This window comes from Echinops telfairi, unplaced genomic scaffold, assembly GCF_000313985.2.
Source record: "Echinops telfairi isolate 266 unplaced genomic scaffold, ASM31398v2 ScPeMD7_2;HRSCAF=8, whole genome shotgun sequence".
Classification (NCBI taxonomy): Eukaryota; Metazoa; Chordata; class Mammalia; order Afrosoricida; family Tenrecidae; genus Echinops; species Echinops telfairi.
The window spans coordinates 28,344,342-28,363,698 of NW_022103898.1; the positions used below are offsets into that span (position 1 = coordinate 28,344,342).

Below are 19,357 nucleotides of genomic sequence, written 5' to 3' on the forward strand. Positions count from 1 at the left end.
AGGGATAGAGAAAGGGAAGTTCTCTCTTCGGAAGTGTATTATAAACATAGAATATGCCAAGAAACAGGAGCTTCATATTTTGACATCTTTTGTTAATAAAGTTTTCTGTTCTTTTGTTGCCATGGTTTTTTTGCTGTTGTCTTACTGAGCTCCATCTGTAGCTTATGATGTAAGTGCAGGCGCCAGGTGGAGATGTCACAGGATCAGTTCGTCCATGATTCTGGAGCTTGAGAGGCATGTTTAGACCAACGATTCTGGATCAACTACATATTGGCTGTTGTACATGAAGAATCATGCTAGAAAATGTCACTTTGGACAGTCAAAAGGAGAGATCAAAAAGAAAAAGTAATACCAACAGACAGTAGTAGCTAAGAGATGGTTCAAAAAGAAAGGGAGTGTTAAAAGAGGCAAGTGTTGGCAAGGGATCCAGTAAAATAAGAACTGAGAAGTATCAACTAGATTTGGCAACAGAGAGGGCATTCTCTACATTTGTCAGAGAAAGTCCATGCATCAATAAAACCAGAACAACACACTCGCTGCCATTGATCGAATCAGTGCCGACTCAGAGTGACCCTATAGGACAGGGGAGAATAGAAGTGGCTCTGTGTCTCTTTATGGGAGTACCTCATCTTCCTCCTGCAGAGCGGCTGGTGCTTTTGAGCTGCTGACCTTGTGGTTTGTAGCCCAAGGGGCGCTGAGGGGTGCTGAGGGCGTCAAAGCAACAAGTCTACCGGAGAGGTCAGGTGAGAAAGTAGAGAATGCAACATGATAGGTGGTGAAGCAGAAGGCAGACATCATTAACGCTCTGCTCCAAAAGCCTTTGATCTGACAGCGTATGAAAAATGGGTATAGAGGGAAGGAGCTGGAGTTTATCCTCAGCTTTTATTGAGGGGGTGGGGCATGTAGTTAAGCTGTGATTCTCTATCATTTAGGGAAGGCAAGTGATAATATGAGAAGAAATTCGAGCTCCCAGGGAAAATGGGGATGTTTGTTGTCCTTGCAAAAGTAACTGTTACCCAAATGCAAAAGAAATGCTTAGAAAGGGGGAAGGTTTGAAATACTTGATATTGTTAATAATAGGATAAAACCAAGCTATTTTGGAATTTCCTTTGGAGTTTCTGGGTGACACAAAAGGTTAAGCACTCAACTACTGACCCAAAGATTGGTGATTCGAACCCACTCAAAGGTGCCTTGGGAGACAAACCTAGTGGTCACAGCTGGCAAACTCTCAGAAGCCACTCGACCCTGCACATATGGGGTCACTATGAGTCAGAATTGACTTAGCAATAACTAATAATAACAACATAATTTCCTTTAACAAGGAATTTTTTAGAAGTTCACACTACCAAGAATGGTTTGTCAAAAATAAAGAACACATTCTTGAATTTCTCTATCTATAATTGCTTCTTAAATTTAACAAGTTTGTGAGCCATTAAAATATAGTTTCAAAATATACAATCTGTGTGCTTATATATAATTATATTAATCAAAAACTGCATGTAAAATTACAGCATTTTAAAGCCGAATTAAACTTTTTCAGGTTATGGATGAGGACCATGAGATATAGAAACTTATTTGACTTTATCAAATGTATCCATTTAGAGCCAATCCCATCTTCAGACTCCAAGCCCAGTACTGTTTTGATGAAAGACAGGCTGGATGATGCACTGGGATATATATAGATATAGATATCTCCAAAAGAAAAGGAATAGACAAATTCTAATAACTTACCTCAGGGGGTACAGTGAATTCTTTTCTTTACATTTTACAATTAGCACCTTTCCTCTTTGAGCACAGTCTTACAATTTGAATTGGGCTCCCCATCATTTTCATTCATTTCTCAAAAGGATTCAGTAATTATCCTGTATGCTAAGAAATTTGCCCAAAGACAGGAGGATCCGTGCCCTGAACATCTTCTTTAGAAATGTCTAGCTCTCCAACAAATCTTTAAGAAACCTCTTTCTTTACTGAAGGTAGAGAGGGCATCCTGTTGGTTTAGACCAGTGGTTCTCAACCTTCCTAATGCCGCGACCCTTTAATACAATTCCTCATGTTGTGGTGACTCCCCCCACCCCTAACCATAACATTATTTTTGTTGCTACTTCATCACTGTAAATTTGCTGCTGTTATGAATCAGGCAACCCGTGTGAAAGGGTCGTTTGACCCCCAAAGGGGTTGCAACCTACAGCTTGAGAAGTGCTGGTTTAGAAGAATCCTAGCACTCCAGAAGAATTTTATTGTTCAAATAATCACAGAACTCAAACATTGAAATCAAACTTTCAGAATTACTTACAGGAAGCTGTTAATAAGGACTGTGGGCTCCTAGTATGCTTTACAGGTGTGCAGAGAAATAGTTACTCTATTTTCCTTTAGCAGAAGTTATGGGCTGGTAATTTAGCATTTGGAAAACTTGGTAAGGTTCTGGCAAAAATGGATACACTTTTTGATTTTTAAAGACAGGCGACTCCTTTTGCAAAATCCCTCAAAGAGTATAAGTGATATCATCTACCCAGCTCATGCCACACTGGTCCATTTCTGAAAATAATAACGCTTTCTCCAAATGGAGTCATTTATATGCTTAGCCACACGCTATTGTGTGCATGGAGTAATTTCTGGAGAGCAATGTTTCCTGTGGCATCTTGCCAAGACTGGCTGTATTTGGTTTTCATTAGGCTTTTCATTACCATGCTGCTTTATACCTGATCGTTCTGCGTCCTCTGAGACAGCCAGTGTAGCTTAGGCACAGGAGGGATACCACGAGTAGGTGAAAGGTTTGTGTCCGCTGAATGCCCATTTTAAACCCCTGGCTATCATACCTCACGAGTGGCTTGAATCCTGCTAATCACCTTCAATTCTGCTTTTGTAATGTAGCCTATATTAATTGCTTGCATTCACCCATTCTGTCCCATCCAAGGAAAGAGTCTTCTCACTTTACTCCACACAACTTACTTTGCTCCTCTTCCTTAATCACCGTGGCATCAAAGACCCACCCCCCCACCCCCCATGACCTGAGCCTGGAGTCTGTTCGCATTCTGCATTTCTCCATCAGTTCTTGCATTCAATCAGCAAATTAAATTTCTTCATAGCTTTCACATCCGTCCTCTTCACGCTGAGTCCCCCTGCCATTTCCTTGGTCCAAGTCCACAACGTCTCTACTTCAGCAGCTTCCCCTACGCTTCATGCACCTAGGGTTACCTTCCGAATCCATTCCCTTGCTCTGAATGTCCACCACCATCAATCATTTCCCATGACAAAAGAATTCTGCATCACATGGTTTTTTGTGTTATATTGCATTAATGCTCTGTTAGTCACATTAATAGGACACAGATTGGCCTGTCAAGAAAAAAATTGTTTGAGCTGCTCTAAATGTCTCTATATTTAAGGGGGAATTTTAGGTTACCAATGCAGAAAGGCTAAAGTTTAGAGACAAAATAAGCAATCTATAAAGTTCTGTATTAAAATATTAATCAGAGGTTTGTTTTTCTTAAACTGTTGTTATCGGAGAACTGCAGGACTGAATTGATCCTTAGAAACCATCTGGTTCACCTTAGAGGTAACGAAAGGAAGACAGCGTCACAGAAACCCAAGTGGTCTTCCTAAATTTGGAATCTCAGCATGTAGCGCCTTTCCTTAGAACTTGCCCTTGGCTTCCCCTTGCACTTGGGTTGATGTATAAATTCCTCAGCACAGCACACAATATTTGTATACACTGGTCTCTGCTTATCTTAGAGCCTCACCTTTTGCTCTTCTCTCCAACTTATCTCAGAACTCAATGTTTCCAAGTACACCGTGTTTCCTATCCATAGGTCATTGTAGTTTGCCCTTACTCTTTTAAAAGTCTGCTAAGTTCTGAGCATCTTACTTTCTCTCTTGTGAAAACCTATCTCAGATCCCCTCTGGTCTCCTAAGCATCCCCTCTGGCTACCACCCTGGCACATTTAAGCCATTTCCTTTCTAGAAATGGAAGGAATGAAGGCAGCTATGAGTAAGGACCTGCAAATTACTCATTGTTATATCCCCACATCTGGATCAGGTGTCTGCAAGCAATGTCTTTATATTTACTATGAATTCTCACATCCAACTTTCCTGGTATACTTCAATTTATATATCACCCACCCTCACTAAATGTGTTCTAAGGGGACAAAAGTTGATCAATTCTTTCACATTAAAGTTTAAGGCACCGATAAATCCTAACTGGCACCTCCTCCTAGAAGTGATGATATGTTTATAGGAATAGAATTTTAAGTCAAAGGAATGAATGTCGACCATCCTACCATAAAATCATAGAGGTATTTGTGAAAAGGGAAACAAGGTCACAGGTGACCAATTCTATTAAAAGAATAATTCTCCGTCTCTTCTTAGAAAAATTAAACATGTTGGAATTTTGTTGTTGTTTGTTTGCTTCTGTGTGAAGACAACTATTCTTTTCCTACAGTAAAATTGACTGGACCAACATATAACATTTCTGATTTTGTTTCAGGGAAGCAATGTTATGGAAGATCAGGATCTGTTGGAAATTGGAATCCTTAATTCTGGGCACAGACAAAGAATTCTACAGGCAATCCAGCTCCTTCCAAAGGTAAGAAATGTTTTATTACCTAATTGTTAGTATAATTCTTAGCTTAGTCATGCAAAGGCTATTAGCGTATTTAGGACAGCATTTCTACCAATTGATGCAATGCCCAAGAAGAGATTTTCGTAGGTTCCACTCACAAAACGACAATGGGAAACACGAGGTGCTGAATGTACCTATTGGGGTTCAGCTATGTCACGTGGATTCCAGCTTGTGAGGACCCACGTGTGCGGAGGAGAATGCCCGATAAGGTTGTGGAGGTTTTGACCTTTGGGGAGCAGATCACCCACAAGGCACCTGTGGGTGAGTTCAAAAAAACCAACTGTCCACGTAGTAGTCAAGTGCTTCACCATTTGTGTCACTCAGGATTGACCTTGTTGCGAGCACAGGAAACACCACCTGCCAGCAGAGTCGGTTAGAGTTTGTGCTGGTTTCCAGGGCTGCAGCAACACATGTATGAACATTGGCAGGGCTAACACAACCGACGTTTATGAAGACTCCATAGGAGACTGCATCTTTACTTCTTCTTAGCATCTGGTTGCCTGCAGTGCTGGGTCTTCCTTGGCATTCAGCTGAATCCGTCCCCTCACTGCCTCTGTTGTCATCAGCCTTTTTTTCACCTGCGTGTCTACACCTGATCTTCTTATAAGGACACCCATGCCTGTGTTTAGGACCTAACCCCATTTCAATCTGACTTCATTGGAACTAATTTCTGAATCAGACCCTATTCTGAGGTGGTGGATGGACTTGAAGTTCTGGAGGGTACTATGGAACCCAGAACAGGCCATGGCAGCTTTGCCATTGCTACACGTCAGCCCCGCCCACGTTGCTCCAGTGACTCTAAAGGAGAAAGAAGACAGAATCTATATTGGGTGTGGGACTTGCCCAACCTTAGAAGCTGAGTTAGTTAATGGTGCCAACCTGGCCGATAATCACATGTGGGGCTAATTGAAAGACGGAGGGATAAATGCGTGGTGAGCCTCGCCTTTCTAGTTCTCAGGTCTCTTGTTTTGTGATGGTTGCACCAGGGTGCAGCTGCCTTAGCAGTTCCCTGCTTCAGCTTGCAAGATTGACTTCCTACAAGACATCCCCAAGGAGAAGCCACATGGACCTATCCCGATGCAGCCCTGGGTGCTGGAGCAGCCGTATGGAGACCCCTGCTAGTGCTGAGATGCTTATTCATTCACCGACTCAGCTTTCCTCCTGCAGTCGGCATCATTGCCTCTGTTTTGTGAGGTGGAGGACTTTGTGGACTGGTGTTGGGTTAATGGGTTAATGTTGGACTTGGCTTGGGCAGCATTGGGTTGGGATGTTTTCGTGATGCACACTTTCTTTACATAAAACTCTCTTATACATGAGTTGCTGTGGATTTGTTTCTCTAAAGTACCTAGACTAATACAGAAGCCTTCTGGCCCTTATCTTATCCCTTGTAGCAACTTCCTTGGCTTGGCCTCCAGGTCTCCTACAAGGGCTCTGCCTAGGGACAAGCATCTCCACACTCATGGAAGCCAGAGGTGTCTTATCCCCATCAGATATTTATAGTTCATGTGTAAATCCTCCCAGTGCAGATGCAATTTACCAAGCAGGCATCATTTTTATTGTAAGCAGTGCGTTACCTAGCAACAGAGTTGACCTTCTGTTTCCTGATAAGGATTCAGAGGAGACTAAAGAAAGAGGGTAGGATCTGAGCACTGGTCTCTCAAGAGATGTCAGGTTTTAATTGGTAAGGCAAGGGTAAGGCATTTCTGAGGTCAGCAGCAACCATATAAAAATAGGCAATGAATTGCTACACCTATTAAGGGAATAATTAGTGAAACTGTGAATTAAAATCCAATGTGAGTAAAAAAGTGGGAGGGGGGCTGTAAGAAGACAGAGAGCAGAAAGATAAATTGAGTCCATTTGTGCCAGGCTAAAAGATTTAAAATTTATTCTGTAGGCTCTTGGGGACAGACTTGACCTCTGCTGGAAGCCACTTAACCTTGTGTCTGTCTACAATGGGGACTCTAAGAAAAGAACTAAAAGGGTGAAAAATTCAGGTGAGGTGAAATTGGAGGGCATGTACGCAGATGCATTATAACTCCTTCCTATGGAATAAAGGGGCAGCAGATGTGGTACCTGGACCTATAGGATTGTCCTGTGGTTTATGCTCCCTTCTTTCCTCAAGGGACTAGAATTCCTTCTTCCCAAAATTGGGGAAAAAAATCAATATCAACCACTGATTCTAAGGGAGTTACCTGATGCAATTTGCTGGCTGACAGCAAACTGATTTTTTAATGATAGAAATTTTACACTTTTGCCGATTCAGAGTGATTCAAGTATACAAAGGAGCGTAATAATATAATTATCTACACTAAAAGGAAAAGAATAAAACATCCATTGAACTAATTCTAGAAGTGATTCCTATATACATAATATTCCCTTTTCTACTTTTGTATCTCTAGAAATAATATTACGGTCTGTCTTGGGCTGGGTTCTCTAGAGAAGCAAAACTAATCATGCTTATGTCTGTATTTGTCAACAGAAGTTTATATCAAGGAAATGGCTCACATGGTTTAGGAGACAAGTCCAAGTTCAGGTCCAAGTCCATGGGTCAGATGTTCGGTTAGAAGCTTCTCTTGACTCATGAAATTGTGGGGGCTGGTGATAGGCAGGAAGACAAAGGCTGGTGGCTACAGAGTCAAATGAATCCAAGGCCCCTAGATCGGCTGATAGGTCACTGATGACCCCCAGGATCTGCAGGCCATGTAGCAGGCCATTGACGCAAGTCTGAATTAGAGGTCAATGAGCCACTTACATCAGAAGAAAGCCAACTCGCGAGGAAACGTCCTTTTAATTTTACCAGGGCTGTGACCTGAGCAAGGGTATTGCTTGCCTCCCTCATCTTATCCCATTCTTGAGGTTTATAGCTGATTGATTGTGATTACATTGCTTTAGGTCTGGTCATGGGGGCTTTTGTGAAGCTTTCCCTTAAATAAAGCCCTGTTTCACCACTTTGATAATGGTCACCCCTTCCCAAACTCTGCTGGATTACCGTGGTAGATTTGAATCTTTAAACTCTAGGTTAGACTACTTGAATTTCTTTCATTTTTTTTTAAAATTTATTTCTTATTGGTCCTTTCTCACATGGACAATTGCATAGATATCTTGTTTCTGTCCTGATTTCCTCTCTTATCCCCCTGCAATTGAATTTCTACATAGAATCTAGAATGATTCTTCAAAATTATAAATCAAATCATGTCATATTCTGCTTAAAATTCCCAGTGGATTCACATCTTATCAAAATAAAATATGATAGCCTACAAAAGGCAAGATGAGCTGGTCCAGATCTACCTCTGTGATATGCTCTCCTATTTGTCTCAAGGCCTAGCTTAGTTACCTAACTGTATTTGCTGTAAAACATATACCACAGAAATGTATTTCCTCACAGTTCTGGAAGTTAAAAGTCCAATTCAGGGTCACAACGGTGTCAATTTCTATCCTCCTTGCCAGCAGAACCCAGCATCCTCTAGTTCTTAGTTATCCTCACATAGCATCTGCCTTCACTAGTTAGTGCATGCTGGTGTGTCTTATCTGCTCTTTTTATATAATTAGAAGTGATAAGTTTAGAACACAGCCTAGACTAATATGACCTTGTTAACATAACAAAGAAAACCCTATTCCCAAACAGGATTGCATCCACAGGTTTGTTCTTGCTGTTGTTAGGTGCAAGTTAGTCAATTCTGACCCATAGTGACCTTCTGCACAACAGAACGAAACACTGCCCTGCCCTGAGCCATCCTCACAATTGTTCCTGCACTTGAGCCCATTGTTGCAGCCACTGTGTTGATCCATCTTGTGAGTGCTTTCCTCTGTTTCGCTGCCCCTCTACTCTACCAAGCAAAATATCCTCCTCCAGGGATTGGTCTCTGCTGACAACAATGTCCAAAACACCTCACCATCGTGGCCTCTAAGGTACACAGACTCTAGCCATACTTCTTCTAAGACACACGTTTGTCCTTTTAGCAGTCTGTGGGGAATGTCCTTATTGTCGGCACCACAATTCAAACATGCATAGAGTCTTATTCAGCCTTCCTTGTTCAGTGCCCAACTTTCATATGCATATGCGGCAACTGAAAACACTGTGGCTTGGGCAGGCCCATGTCAGTCCTCAAAGTAACCTTCAGGCTTTTCAAAGCTCTATAGAGGTCTTATGTAACAGAATTACCTAATACAACACATCTTTTGATTTCTTGATGGTTGCTTCCATGAGCATTGATTGTGTATCCAATCAAGACTAAAAAATCCTTGACGGCTTCAACCTTTTATCCATTTATCATGCTGTTACCTATTGGTTCAATGGTGAGGATTTGGATCTTCTTTACATTGAGCTGTAATCCATCCTGAAGGCTGCAATTTTTGATCTTCAACAGCAAGTGCTTCAAGTCCTTGTCACTTTCAGCAAGCAGAGTTGTGTCACTTACATATCTCAGGTTGTTGATGAACCTTCCTCCCATCCTGATGCCACATTCTTCTTCATATAATCCAGATTTTCTGATGATTTGCTCAGCCTACAGTTTGAAGTACGGTAACAGGATACAACTCTGTCACATGCGTTTCCTGATTTTAAACTATGCTGTTCTGTTCACACAGCTGCCTCTTGATCCATGTATAGGTTCCTCCTGAGCACATGAAGTGTTTTGAAACTCTCATTCTTCTCAAGCTTCTCCATAGTTGGTAATGATCACAGTCAATGCCTTTGCATCGTCAATGACAAGTCAACAATAACAAGTCAACTCAAGTACACATCTCTCTAGTGTTCTCTGCTTTCAGCCAAGATCCGTCTGATGTCAGCAATGGTTTAGGGATTGGAGCCCCAACCCATATTTAGGGAAACACAATTCACTCTATAATAAGGCCTGTCCATGATTGTCCCTCTGCTGGGAAAGCGCATCCTCCAGATCTCCATAAGCTTGTCCCCGGACGTCATTCACGTCCACTTCTCACCGCTGTTGCCTTCTGACCTAAAACAACATCTCTGCCTTGCACATTCCCCTTGGCTTTTCCTCGTAGCATTTTTTGGACACTTGAAATTACATGATTTCTTTTGAGGTTTTTTCTTATTTCTCATTTCTCCCACAGCATGCATGGTCCTTGGAGGGAGGCATGTTACCTTATCCACTTCTATGTACTCAGGTCCTCCAGCAGCACGTGGCACACAGGAGGTGGTCCTTAAAGAGGTGTGGCATGAGAGACTACACTGACCTCTCCTTCCTCTGAGTTTTTTATGGACCTACCTCGATATATGGCTCCTCCTTGTCAAATGTTGGCCCTCTATTCAAGCTCAATTAAATCATATCACTTCTTTTGTAAAGCTTTCTTTAAAATGAAATCATGTTTCACCACTTTGAGGATTATCACCTAGATGTCCTTTCTTGCCCGGTTACAACTGCACAGGTGTCTTGTTTCTATTGGAAAATACTAACAATGTTCTGCCACTTTTCCATTGCAAGCAGTCCCTGAGTGGTGCAATTCAGGGTGCTCACCTGCTAACCCAAAGGCTGGAGGTTTCAGTGCACCCAAGCATCCCTTGTAAGAAAGCTTAATGATCTCATTCTATAAAATCAGCTAGTGGAAGCCCTGTGGTGTATATTTCGACCCTAAGACATCTGGGGCGGTCACAGGTCAGACTCAACTTGAGGGCAACTGGGGTTTCTATGGTATAAATATCATGAGGTCAGCGAGAATACCATAAACTGCCTTGAATTTCCTTTTGGCCTTAGCCCAATGTGAGCACATTTAAAGAAAGAACAAATAAGTAATGAATGAAGGTTTTCCTCAGATGTTATTCACAGATGAGTTTTTCAATCATAAACCACTTCAATTTAAGATCTGCCTATAATCCCATAAGACTATTTGATCATGAGAAGGGAAAAAACAGTGAGCCTAAAATTTTCGGGAAATAAGTGGAAGGCATAGCATCATGCCCATTAGAGAAACAATATAAAGTTGAGCTTCTACCAAGAAGCTGATGCAAACGGCTTACTATTCAAACCAATGAGTAGAGAATTTATAAAACAGCAACCCATCTTAGGCAACAGAAGCAGAATGTTATAACGCTACAGATTGATGCTTTGCCTTCTAGAGTAATGGGCCCAGTCTTCAGGTGGCTAATAGTGTAATCTTATTGCCAGCACGTTCATTTGCATTACCTCTCACTTTGCACTGTTGGAAAAGGGATAAAATGCCTGTTCATTCTGTGGATACAATTTTGTTTTCAGAGCACTGATGTTCTTCATCTGTCATGAGAAATCTTCCATGATCGCTACCTGCAATACTTTAATTAACATACTATGACTTGGAGTCGGAAGATTGTTCCCAAACAGAAGAAAAGTGGTTTGCTTAGCTCAGTGCAGTCTGTTAGCAGACTTGAATGCATGTTTTTTGTGCTTTCTTGTATTTGTGGTTTCAAATTTCAATGAAGGGGGGGGTGGATTTCTTCCTTGACAAGAAGAGATTTTCTGTAACGTGCCCTTTTAAAAATTGAAATATTCACGAATGCAGAAATCTTCATGCTCTCAGGTGCATTTGATATGTTCAACAAAGAATTTGTTTAATATATTCAATGCTTAGAATGCACTCAGCATAGTCTCCACCTGGATATCTTTAAACACATGTTCCTTGCTGTGATCACAATCATTCTTCCTCTCTAGGCAGTATTTCTCTCTAACTTGCAATGCTTGACCTTCAGTGATAAGACCTAATAATCAGTTTACAACTAGCATCCACTTCTCTTGCTGTCATATTTTGAATTCAAGGTCCAAAAAGGATATATTGAAATTTCATCCTCTATACTTATGAATATTTTATTGAGAAAGTCTTTATGTAATATAGTAAAAGTAGGTGTTAGTGGACTGGTGTGGTGCCTAATCCCATATGACCGATGTCCTTATAAAAAGGTGGGAAGAAGGGGGAGAAGCCATGAAACATGGAGAGAGACGTTGAAGTGATGTACCTATAAACCAAGGAATGCCACAAATTGCTGAGAATAATCAAAACTAAGAAAGGTAAAAAAGAATTCTCCCCATCAAGCTTCAGCAAAGCAGGTCCCTGGTGACACCTTGATTTCCAGTGTGTTGCCTCCATAATGAGAGAGTTCATTTCTGCTGTTTTTAAGTCAGCCAATTTGAAGCAATTTGTCAGAGTATCCCTGCAAAACTACCAAAACAAAGAGTATTTTTTTAAGTCTGAATAGTTCCAGAAGTCAATAGATTAAAACGATGCCTTTCACTGGTAAATCTGATGCACAAGACCTCTTTAAAATGTTGAAAACAAGGTTGTTACTTTGAGGACTAGGGTGCACCTGATCCAAACCAGGTATTTTCAATGAACTCATATGCATGTGAAAGTTGGACGTTGAATAAGTAAGACCAAAGAAGAATCAATGCATTTGATAGTATACTGAATACGTATTGAAAGTACCATGGAAAGTATATATTGAAAGTACCACGGGCTGCCAGAAGAAATCTGCAAGCCAAGTGCCAATCTACAGAAATCGGCACCAGTAAATCTGCTTGGAAGAAGTACAGCCAGCACGCTCCTTAGAAGCAAGAATGGTGAGACTTTGTCTCCTGTATTTGGGACCTGTTGTCAGGAGAGACGGTCCCTGGAGAGGGACATTGTGCTTCGTAAAGCAGGAGGGCAGGGAAAACCAGGAAGGCCCTCGGCGATATGCCTTGGCCCGTGCTGGCAGCAGTGGACTCCAACACAGGAACAGTTGGGAGGACGGCGCAGGAGCAGGCGCTGTTTTGCTCTGTTGCAGGAATGGTCTCTATGAGTTGGGACCAGCTCAATGGCACCTAACAGCAACGAATGTCTCCCTGTTTCATCTGAAAAGGAAATAGGACCCATTTTTGAAAAAGAAAGCCTCAATACCTTCACTGCAAACTGCCTTCTTTGATGCTTTCCTAGAAACTGTAGGTATGTTTTGCTTTTTCTGTCCTCTAAACACAGAGAAACATAGCTGATCACCGACAGCAATGTCTTACTCACTTTTGTCCAGGTAAGAATTCCTGCTGCCAATTCATTGGATTATCCTCTAATAAAATTTGTCTTTAACAGTAGGCATAATCACTTTGGCATTTGACAATAAAACACCAGAAGTCAGAAGATTTAAGTATCCAAAGTAGTGTTCTATTTATAGGCCTTCGTCTCAAGCTCCATGTTTGGGCTCTCTTAATGTGTCTCATCTTGAATTGAAATATTATTTCAGCTTGCCAGTAACATTTATATATTTTTTAAATATTTACTCTCCTGTATTTATGCTATATAAAACAGATTCTAGAAATCGCTTTTAGAATTATTTGATCATTGTCTACAACTCACTATACTTCTTTCCTCTGCTTCCTTTCATCCCTCAACCCGTTCGGGTCTGACTCACTCCTCTGCTGCCACCCACAGAACAGGAGCTGAAGTCACCGGTAATCAGCGAACAGCAATTCCTATAAGCCCTTGTTGATCATCTCGTTACTTAAACTTCATTAAACATCATTGGGACAGCTGTCAACATTGTCTTGTTTTGCCTTCCTCAACACCTGCTGTTTCTACTGCCATTCTGCTGCTCTCTTCCTTTGCCTATTCATCCACATCTGCTTTTTTTAATGTACCATTTATATTGCCAAATTTATACCATCAACCAAGATTTCTCCTCTAAGAGCCAGGAATTTCTTAGTTTTCAAAAGGACAACCTTGCGCTTCAATACTTTAAAGAGATTTTGTGTAGCAGATTTACCTAATGGAATGCATCACTTGATTTCTTGACTGCTGCTTCTATGGACATTGTGGATCCAATCTGGATGAGATCCTACACAGCTGCAGTCTTTGCTCCAGTTATCATGATGTTAGTCATTGGTTCAGTTGTGAGAATGGTGGCTTGCTTTACATTGCATTGTAATCAATATTGAAGGCTGCAGTCAATCCCTGGTCTTCCTAAGCAGGTGCTTCCAGTCCTCCACGCTTTCAGCAAGCAAGTTTGTGACATCTACATATAGCAGGTTGTTAATCAGCCTTCCTCTATTCCTGATGCCACATTCTTCTTCCTACAGTTCATCTCTTCAGATTATTTACTCCGCATACAGATAGAAAAAATATGGTGAAAAAACACAACCCCCAATGCCTACCTTTCCTAATTTTAACCATGCAGTAGTCTCTTGTTTAGTTTACATGCCTGCCTCTTGATTCCTGTATAGATTCCGTATGAGCACAAAAAGTATCCTAGAATTCCCATTTTTCTCAATGTTATCCATAGTTATGATCCATACAGTTGAATGTCTTTGCATAGTCAATAAAAAAACAAGTAAACATCTTTCTGGTCTTCTCTGCTTTGAGCCATTTTCTATCTTATGTCAGCAATGATATCTCTTACTCTACGTCCTCTTCTGAATCCAACCTAAGCCTCTAGCAGTTCCCTGTTAATGCCCTACTACAACCATTTTTGAATGATCTTTAGCAAAATGTTCTTGTATGCAATAGCAAAGATATTGTTTGATATTTTCTGAATTCTGTTGGGTTATCTTTCTTTGGAAAGGGTAGAAATATGGATCTCTTTCGGTTGGTTGGCTGGCTACTTTTCTTCCAAATTTCTTGGTATAGGTGAATGGCTGCTTCCAAGATTTCATCTGATTATGGAAACATTTCATTTGGTACTCAGTCAATTCCTGGATCTTTGTTTTTAGCTAATGGCAATGTGGCTTGTACTTCTTCCTTCATTACCATCAGTTCTTGATCATATGCTGCCTCTTGAAATGGTTGAATGCTAACCAGTTCTTTTTAGTACAGTGACTTTCTATATTCTTTTTATCTTCTTTTGAGGCTTCCTGAATTTTTCAATATTTTACCCACAGAATCTTTTAATGGTGCAACTCAAAAAACGTGAATATTTTCTTTAGTTCTGGCAGCTTAAGATATGATAAGTACCCCAATCCCAATGACGTGGCCAGTCGTCCCTCCCCCTAGAAGAATTTACTTCAGAGGACAGCACTGAAGCTACAGCTTAGGGAGAGGGACAGGTCTGATCAGAGCACACAGGAGCAAATGAAGGGGGAGGAAGAGAGAATGGAGCACATCCTGGTCCAGCAAGCCTTAAGGACAATATCCCTGAGACACAACATCCCTCACTGACCCATGGCCCTATGGGGGACAACACTGGAGACACATTGTGGGAATGGCACCCGATCTGACCCGACCACACCTAGGCAAAACACTAAGGGCTTGCAACAGAACAGCAAAGGGAGTAGAGCAAGGAAATCCCTAGGGAGTACCAAAAATAGACTTTGGGGCCAGGGCGTGGCACACCATCAGAGTGGACCAGAAAACACTCCCAAAGGTCAACAAACAGACCTTGACCTATTTACAGGATTTTCTTTTCTTTTTCCCATTGGCTTGTTGTTGTTTTGTTGCTTTGTTTTGCTCTTTCTTGTTTTTGTGCATATTATTATCTCTGCAGGTCTGTCTAAATAAGATAGGCGGGATAAGCAACCTGGAGGAGAAAACAGCACGACAGACAGTTCCTAGGGGACATGGGAGACAGGGAGGTGGGGGAAAGGAAGTGGGTGTTAACAAACCCAGGGGCAAGGGAACAACAAGTGATCCAAAATCTATGGTGAGATGGCTATAGGAGGCCTGGTAGGTGATTAAGGGCAATGTAGTGAGAGGAATTATTGAAACACAAATGAGGGCTGAGCATGATAGTGAGACCAGAAGAAAGTAAAAGGAAATAAAGGAAAGAGCTAGGAGGCAAAGGGCATTTATAGAAATCTAAATACTGGCATGTACATATGTAAATATATTTATATATGACAATGGAGAAATAGATCTATGTGCATATATTTATAGGATTAGTATTAAGGTAGCAGATGGACATTGGGCCTCCACTCAAGTACTCCCTCAATGCAAGAACACTTTGTTCCATTAAATTGACATTCTATGATGCTTACCTTCCCAACACAATCGCTGACTACAAAGCGTGTGCATAGGCAAATGTGCTGAAGAAAGCTGATGGTGCCCGGCTATCAAAAGATATAGCCTCTGGGGTCTTAAAGGTTTGAAGATAAACAAGTAGCCATCTAGCTGAGTAGCAACAAAGTCCACGTGGAAGAAGCACACCAGCCTGTGTGATCACAAGGTGTCTATGGGATCAGGTATGAGGCATTAAAGAACAAAAAATCATATCATTGTGAATGAGGGGAAGTGCAGAGTAGGAACCCAAAGCCCATCTGTAGGCAACTGGACACCCCCTTCCAGAAGGGTTGCGGGAAGGAGACAAGCCAGTCAGGTTGCAGTGTAGCAATGATAAAACATACAACTTTCCTCTAGTTCTTTAATACTTCCTCCCCACCGCTATCATGATCCAAATTCTACCTCAAAAATCTGGCTAGACCAGAGCATGTACACTGGCACAGAAGGAACTGAAAACACAGGGAATCCAGGACAGATGAACCCCTCAGGACCAGTGGTGAGAGTAGCGATAGTGGGAGGGTGTAGGGAAGATGGGGTAGAAAGGGGGAACTGATCACAAGAATCCCCATATAACCCCCTCCCTGCGGGACGGACAACAGAAAAGTGAGTGAAGGGAGACGTCGGGCAGTGTAAGATATGACAAAATAATAATAATTTCTAAATTATCAAGGGTTCATGAGGGAGGGGATCATAGGGAGGAAAGGCCTCAAGCAGAAAGCAAATGTTTTGAGAATGCTGAGGCAACAAATGTACAAATGTGCTTGACACAATGGATGTATATATGGATTGTGATAAGAGTTGTACAAGCCCCCAATAAAATTATTTTTTTTAAAGATATGATAAGTATGTTTTCATCCTTTTTGGTTTTCTAATTCCAGGTAAATCAAGAGCAAGTTTCTGAGTCTCTTCTGACATTTACTTTGGTCCTTTCTTTATTTCTCCTCTTTCTGATTCCATTTTGCCTTCTTCACGTGTGATGTACTGGGTGTCATCCCACAGCTCATCTTGTCCCCTGTCAGTGTGCAGTGAGTCAAATCTGTTCTTGAAATGTTCTGAAATTCAGCTGGGATGGACTCAAGGTTTTATTTTGGCTCTCATGGACTTGTTTTCATTTTCTTCAACTTCAACTTGAGCTTATTTCTGAGCAATTGATTGTCTATTCCACAGTCGGATCCTGGCCTCATGTTGGCTGATGATAATGAGCATCCTATCTTCCCATAGATGTAATCAATTTGTTTTCTGAGTATTTCATCTGGAGAAGTCCTTTTTTTAGGTGCTATTTGTGTTGTTGAAAAGCATTTGGGATGTCATTGGCCTTGCAAAATCTTATGAGCCGATCTCCAGCTTACTTTCACTCTCTAAAGCCATATTTTCTAGCTGCTGTTCCTCCCTCTTTTTTTTCAAACTTTCTAATTCCAACGACCAGTAATTATCTCTTTATCTTGATTGCATGTTTGATCAATTTCAAACCAAAAACGTTGTTAGAATTCTTCACTCTCTTCATCACTGGCTTTAGTAATTTATACATAAATTGAATAATTATTGTACTGATTGGATTTCCTTGTATGCACACGGATATTATCCTATCACAGATAGCATTGTACTTCAACGTAGATCTTGAAATGTTCTTTCGACAATGAACGTGGGACCGTTCTTGAATTTGTTGCTTCTGGCATAGTAAGTCATATGACTGCCTCATTGGCCAACGCTAATCCAGTTCTCCTTACTAACACCTGGGATATTAATCTTTATGTTTCCTTTTCATTTTTGACAACTTCCAGTTTCCTAGATTCATATACTTCACACATTTCAAGTTGTAATTATTAATAGATGTTTACAGTGTTCCCTCTCATTTTCAGTCGTGGCCCATCAGTAAACAGAGGTTCAGAAAGTTCCACTCCATCCCCATCATTGTGGATTGCTAATTTAAGGAGGCAGCTCTTCCTCAGTCACATGTTGAGTGTCTTCCCACTGAAGGATTCATCTATGGCACTAGATCTGTCAATGTCCCCCTGCTATTCATGAGGTTTTCAGGATCTTGCAGTGTTCTGCTGATATCAATAAGGTTTTCAGTGGCCAATTCCTCCAAAGTGGATAGCCAGTTCCTTCTTCATAATCTATCCAGAGTCTGGAAACTCTGCTGAAACTTGTTGGGTGACCTTGCTAGGATTTAAAATACCAGTGGCATGGCTTCTAGCATCATAACAACATGCAAGTGACAACAGTATGACAAACTGACAGACAATTGGTGGGCACATAGTCCATATGAAAAAATAGTCAATAATCAAATGATTGTGGATTTTACAGAATCATTTATTTTACAGTTCCTGGTCTTAATTGTTTTATTGATTGCCACTCTATTTCTGCTGTACGGTATGATAAAGGCCCGTATTTTAGCTGTTCTTTTATTCATAAATTCAATTCGGTTTAATCAATATTTGTTAAACCTACATATTTTCAATTATGTTTTCATTAAATGGCACTAAACACTTCAAACCTCTGTTTGGATTAAATTATCCCTTTTTATTTCATCCTTAGTTTTTAAGATCTTAGCACAAACCTAACAATCCCTGTTATTTCGAATAAAAAATCATATTAGACTAGACACTAGAAAAAGACATTATGCCTGATCCAGTACAGGCTTAGCCTAAATAAGAGAAATCTCAATAAAAGTGGATTGACAAAATAGTCACAAAAGCCACAACAATGGAATCTATCATATCAATTATTATTACACGTTAAAATAATACTTATTATTTACTGATCATTGTTAATGAAAGAAACATATCTTTGTCTATATTACGGAAGTAAATGAGCCAAGTTCTGTTACATAGCATTTTCTAAAAGTTAGTGGAGAAAAATAACTAGTGAAAGGGACCATTTACCACATGGCCAGCCCCACTATGGACACGACATCCCTCACTGACCCATAGCCCTACGGGGGACAACACTGGAGACACAGTGTGGGAATTGCGCCCAATCTGATCTCGCCACACCGAGGCAAAACACTAAGGGGGTGCAGCAGAACAGCAAGGGAACGGAGCAGTGAGGTCCCCAGGTAATGCCAAAGGTGGACTTTGGGGCCAGGGCTTGGTGCCCCAACAGACTGAACTGGCAAACACTCCTAAAAGCCACCAAACAGTCCTTGAACAAACTACCAGCTTTTCTTTCTTGTTGTGTTTTGTTTTGTTTTTTGTCATTGGTTTGTTGTTGCTGTTGTTTTGTTGTATATTTTTGCTTGGTTTTTCTCTGTCTTGTTTTTGTGCATGTTATTATCTCCTCAGGTCTGTCTAAATAAGATAGGCTGGATGAACAATATGGAGGAGAAAGCAATGGGACCGACAGTTCCGCGGGCACATGGGACAGGGGAAGGTGGCGGGAAAGGTAGTGATGTTAACAAACTCAGGGACAAGGTAACAACAAGTGATCCAAATCGGTGGTGAGGAGGGTTCTGGGAGGCCTGGTAGGGTGTGATCAGGGGTAATGTAACCAAGAGGAATTACTGAAACCCAAATGAAGACTGACCATGATAGTGGGACAGGAGGAAAGTCAAGGGAAATAGAGGAAAGAGATGGGAGGCAAAAGGCATTTATAGAGGTCTAAATAAAGGCATGTACATGTGCAAATATAGTTATATATGAGGATGGGGAACTAGATCTATGTGCATATATTTATCCGTTTAGTATTAAGGTAGCAGAAGGACATTGGGCCTCCACTCAAGTACTCCCTCAACGCAAGAATACTTTCTTCTATTAAATTGGCATTCTATGATGCTCACCTTCCTGACACAAC

The 19,357-nt window shown here is 41.0% G+C and overlaps 1 protein-coding gene across 1 annotated transcript in view; it reads left to right on the forward strand.

Moving 5' to 3' along the window:
* The window catches only part of ANKS1B (ankyrin repeat and sterile alpha motif domain containing 1B), a 1,383,364-nt gene that overhangs the window by 967,626 nt on the left and 396,381 nt on the right, over positions 1 to 19,357 (forward strand). The window contains exon 15 of the mRNA XM_030886113.2: positions 4,481 to 4,579. Coding sequence (XP_030741973.1) covers positions 4,481 to 4,579 — 99 coding nt within the window. The remainder of the gene's footprint in view (positions 1 to 4,480; positions 4,580 to 19,357) is intronic.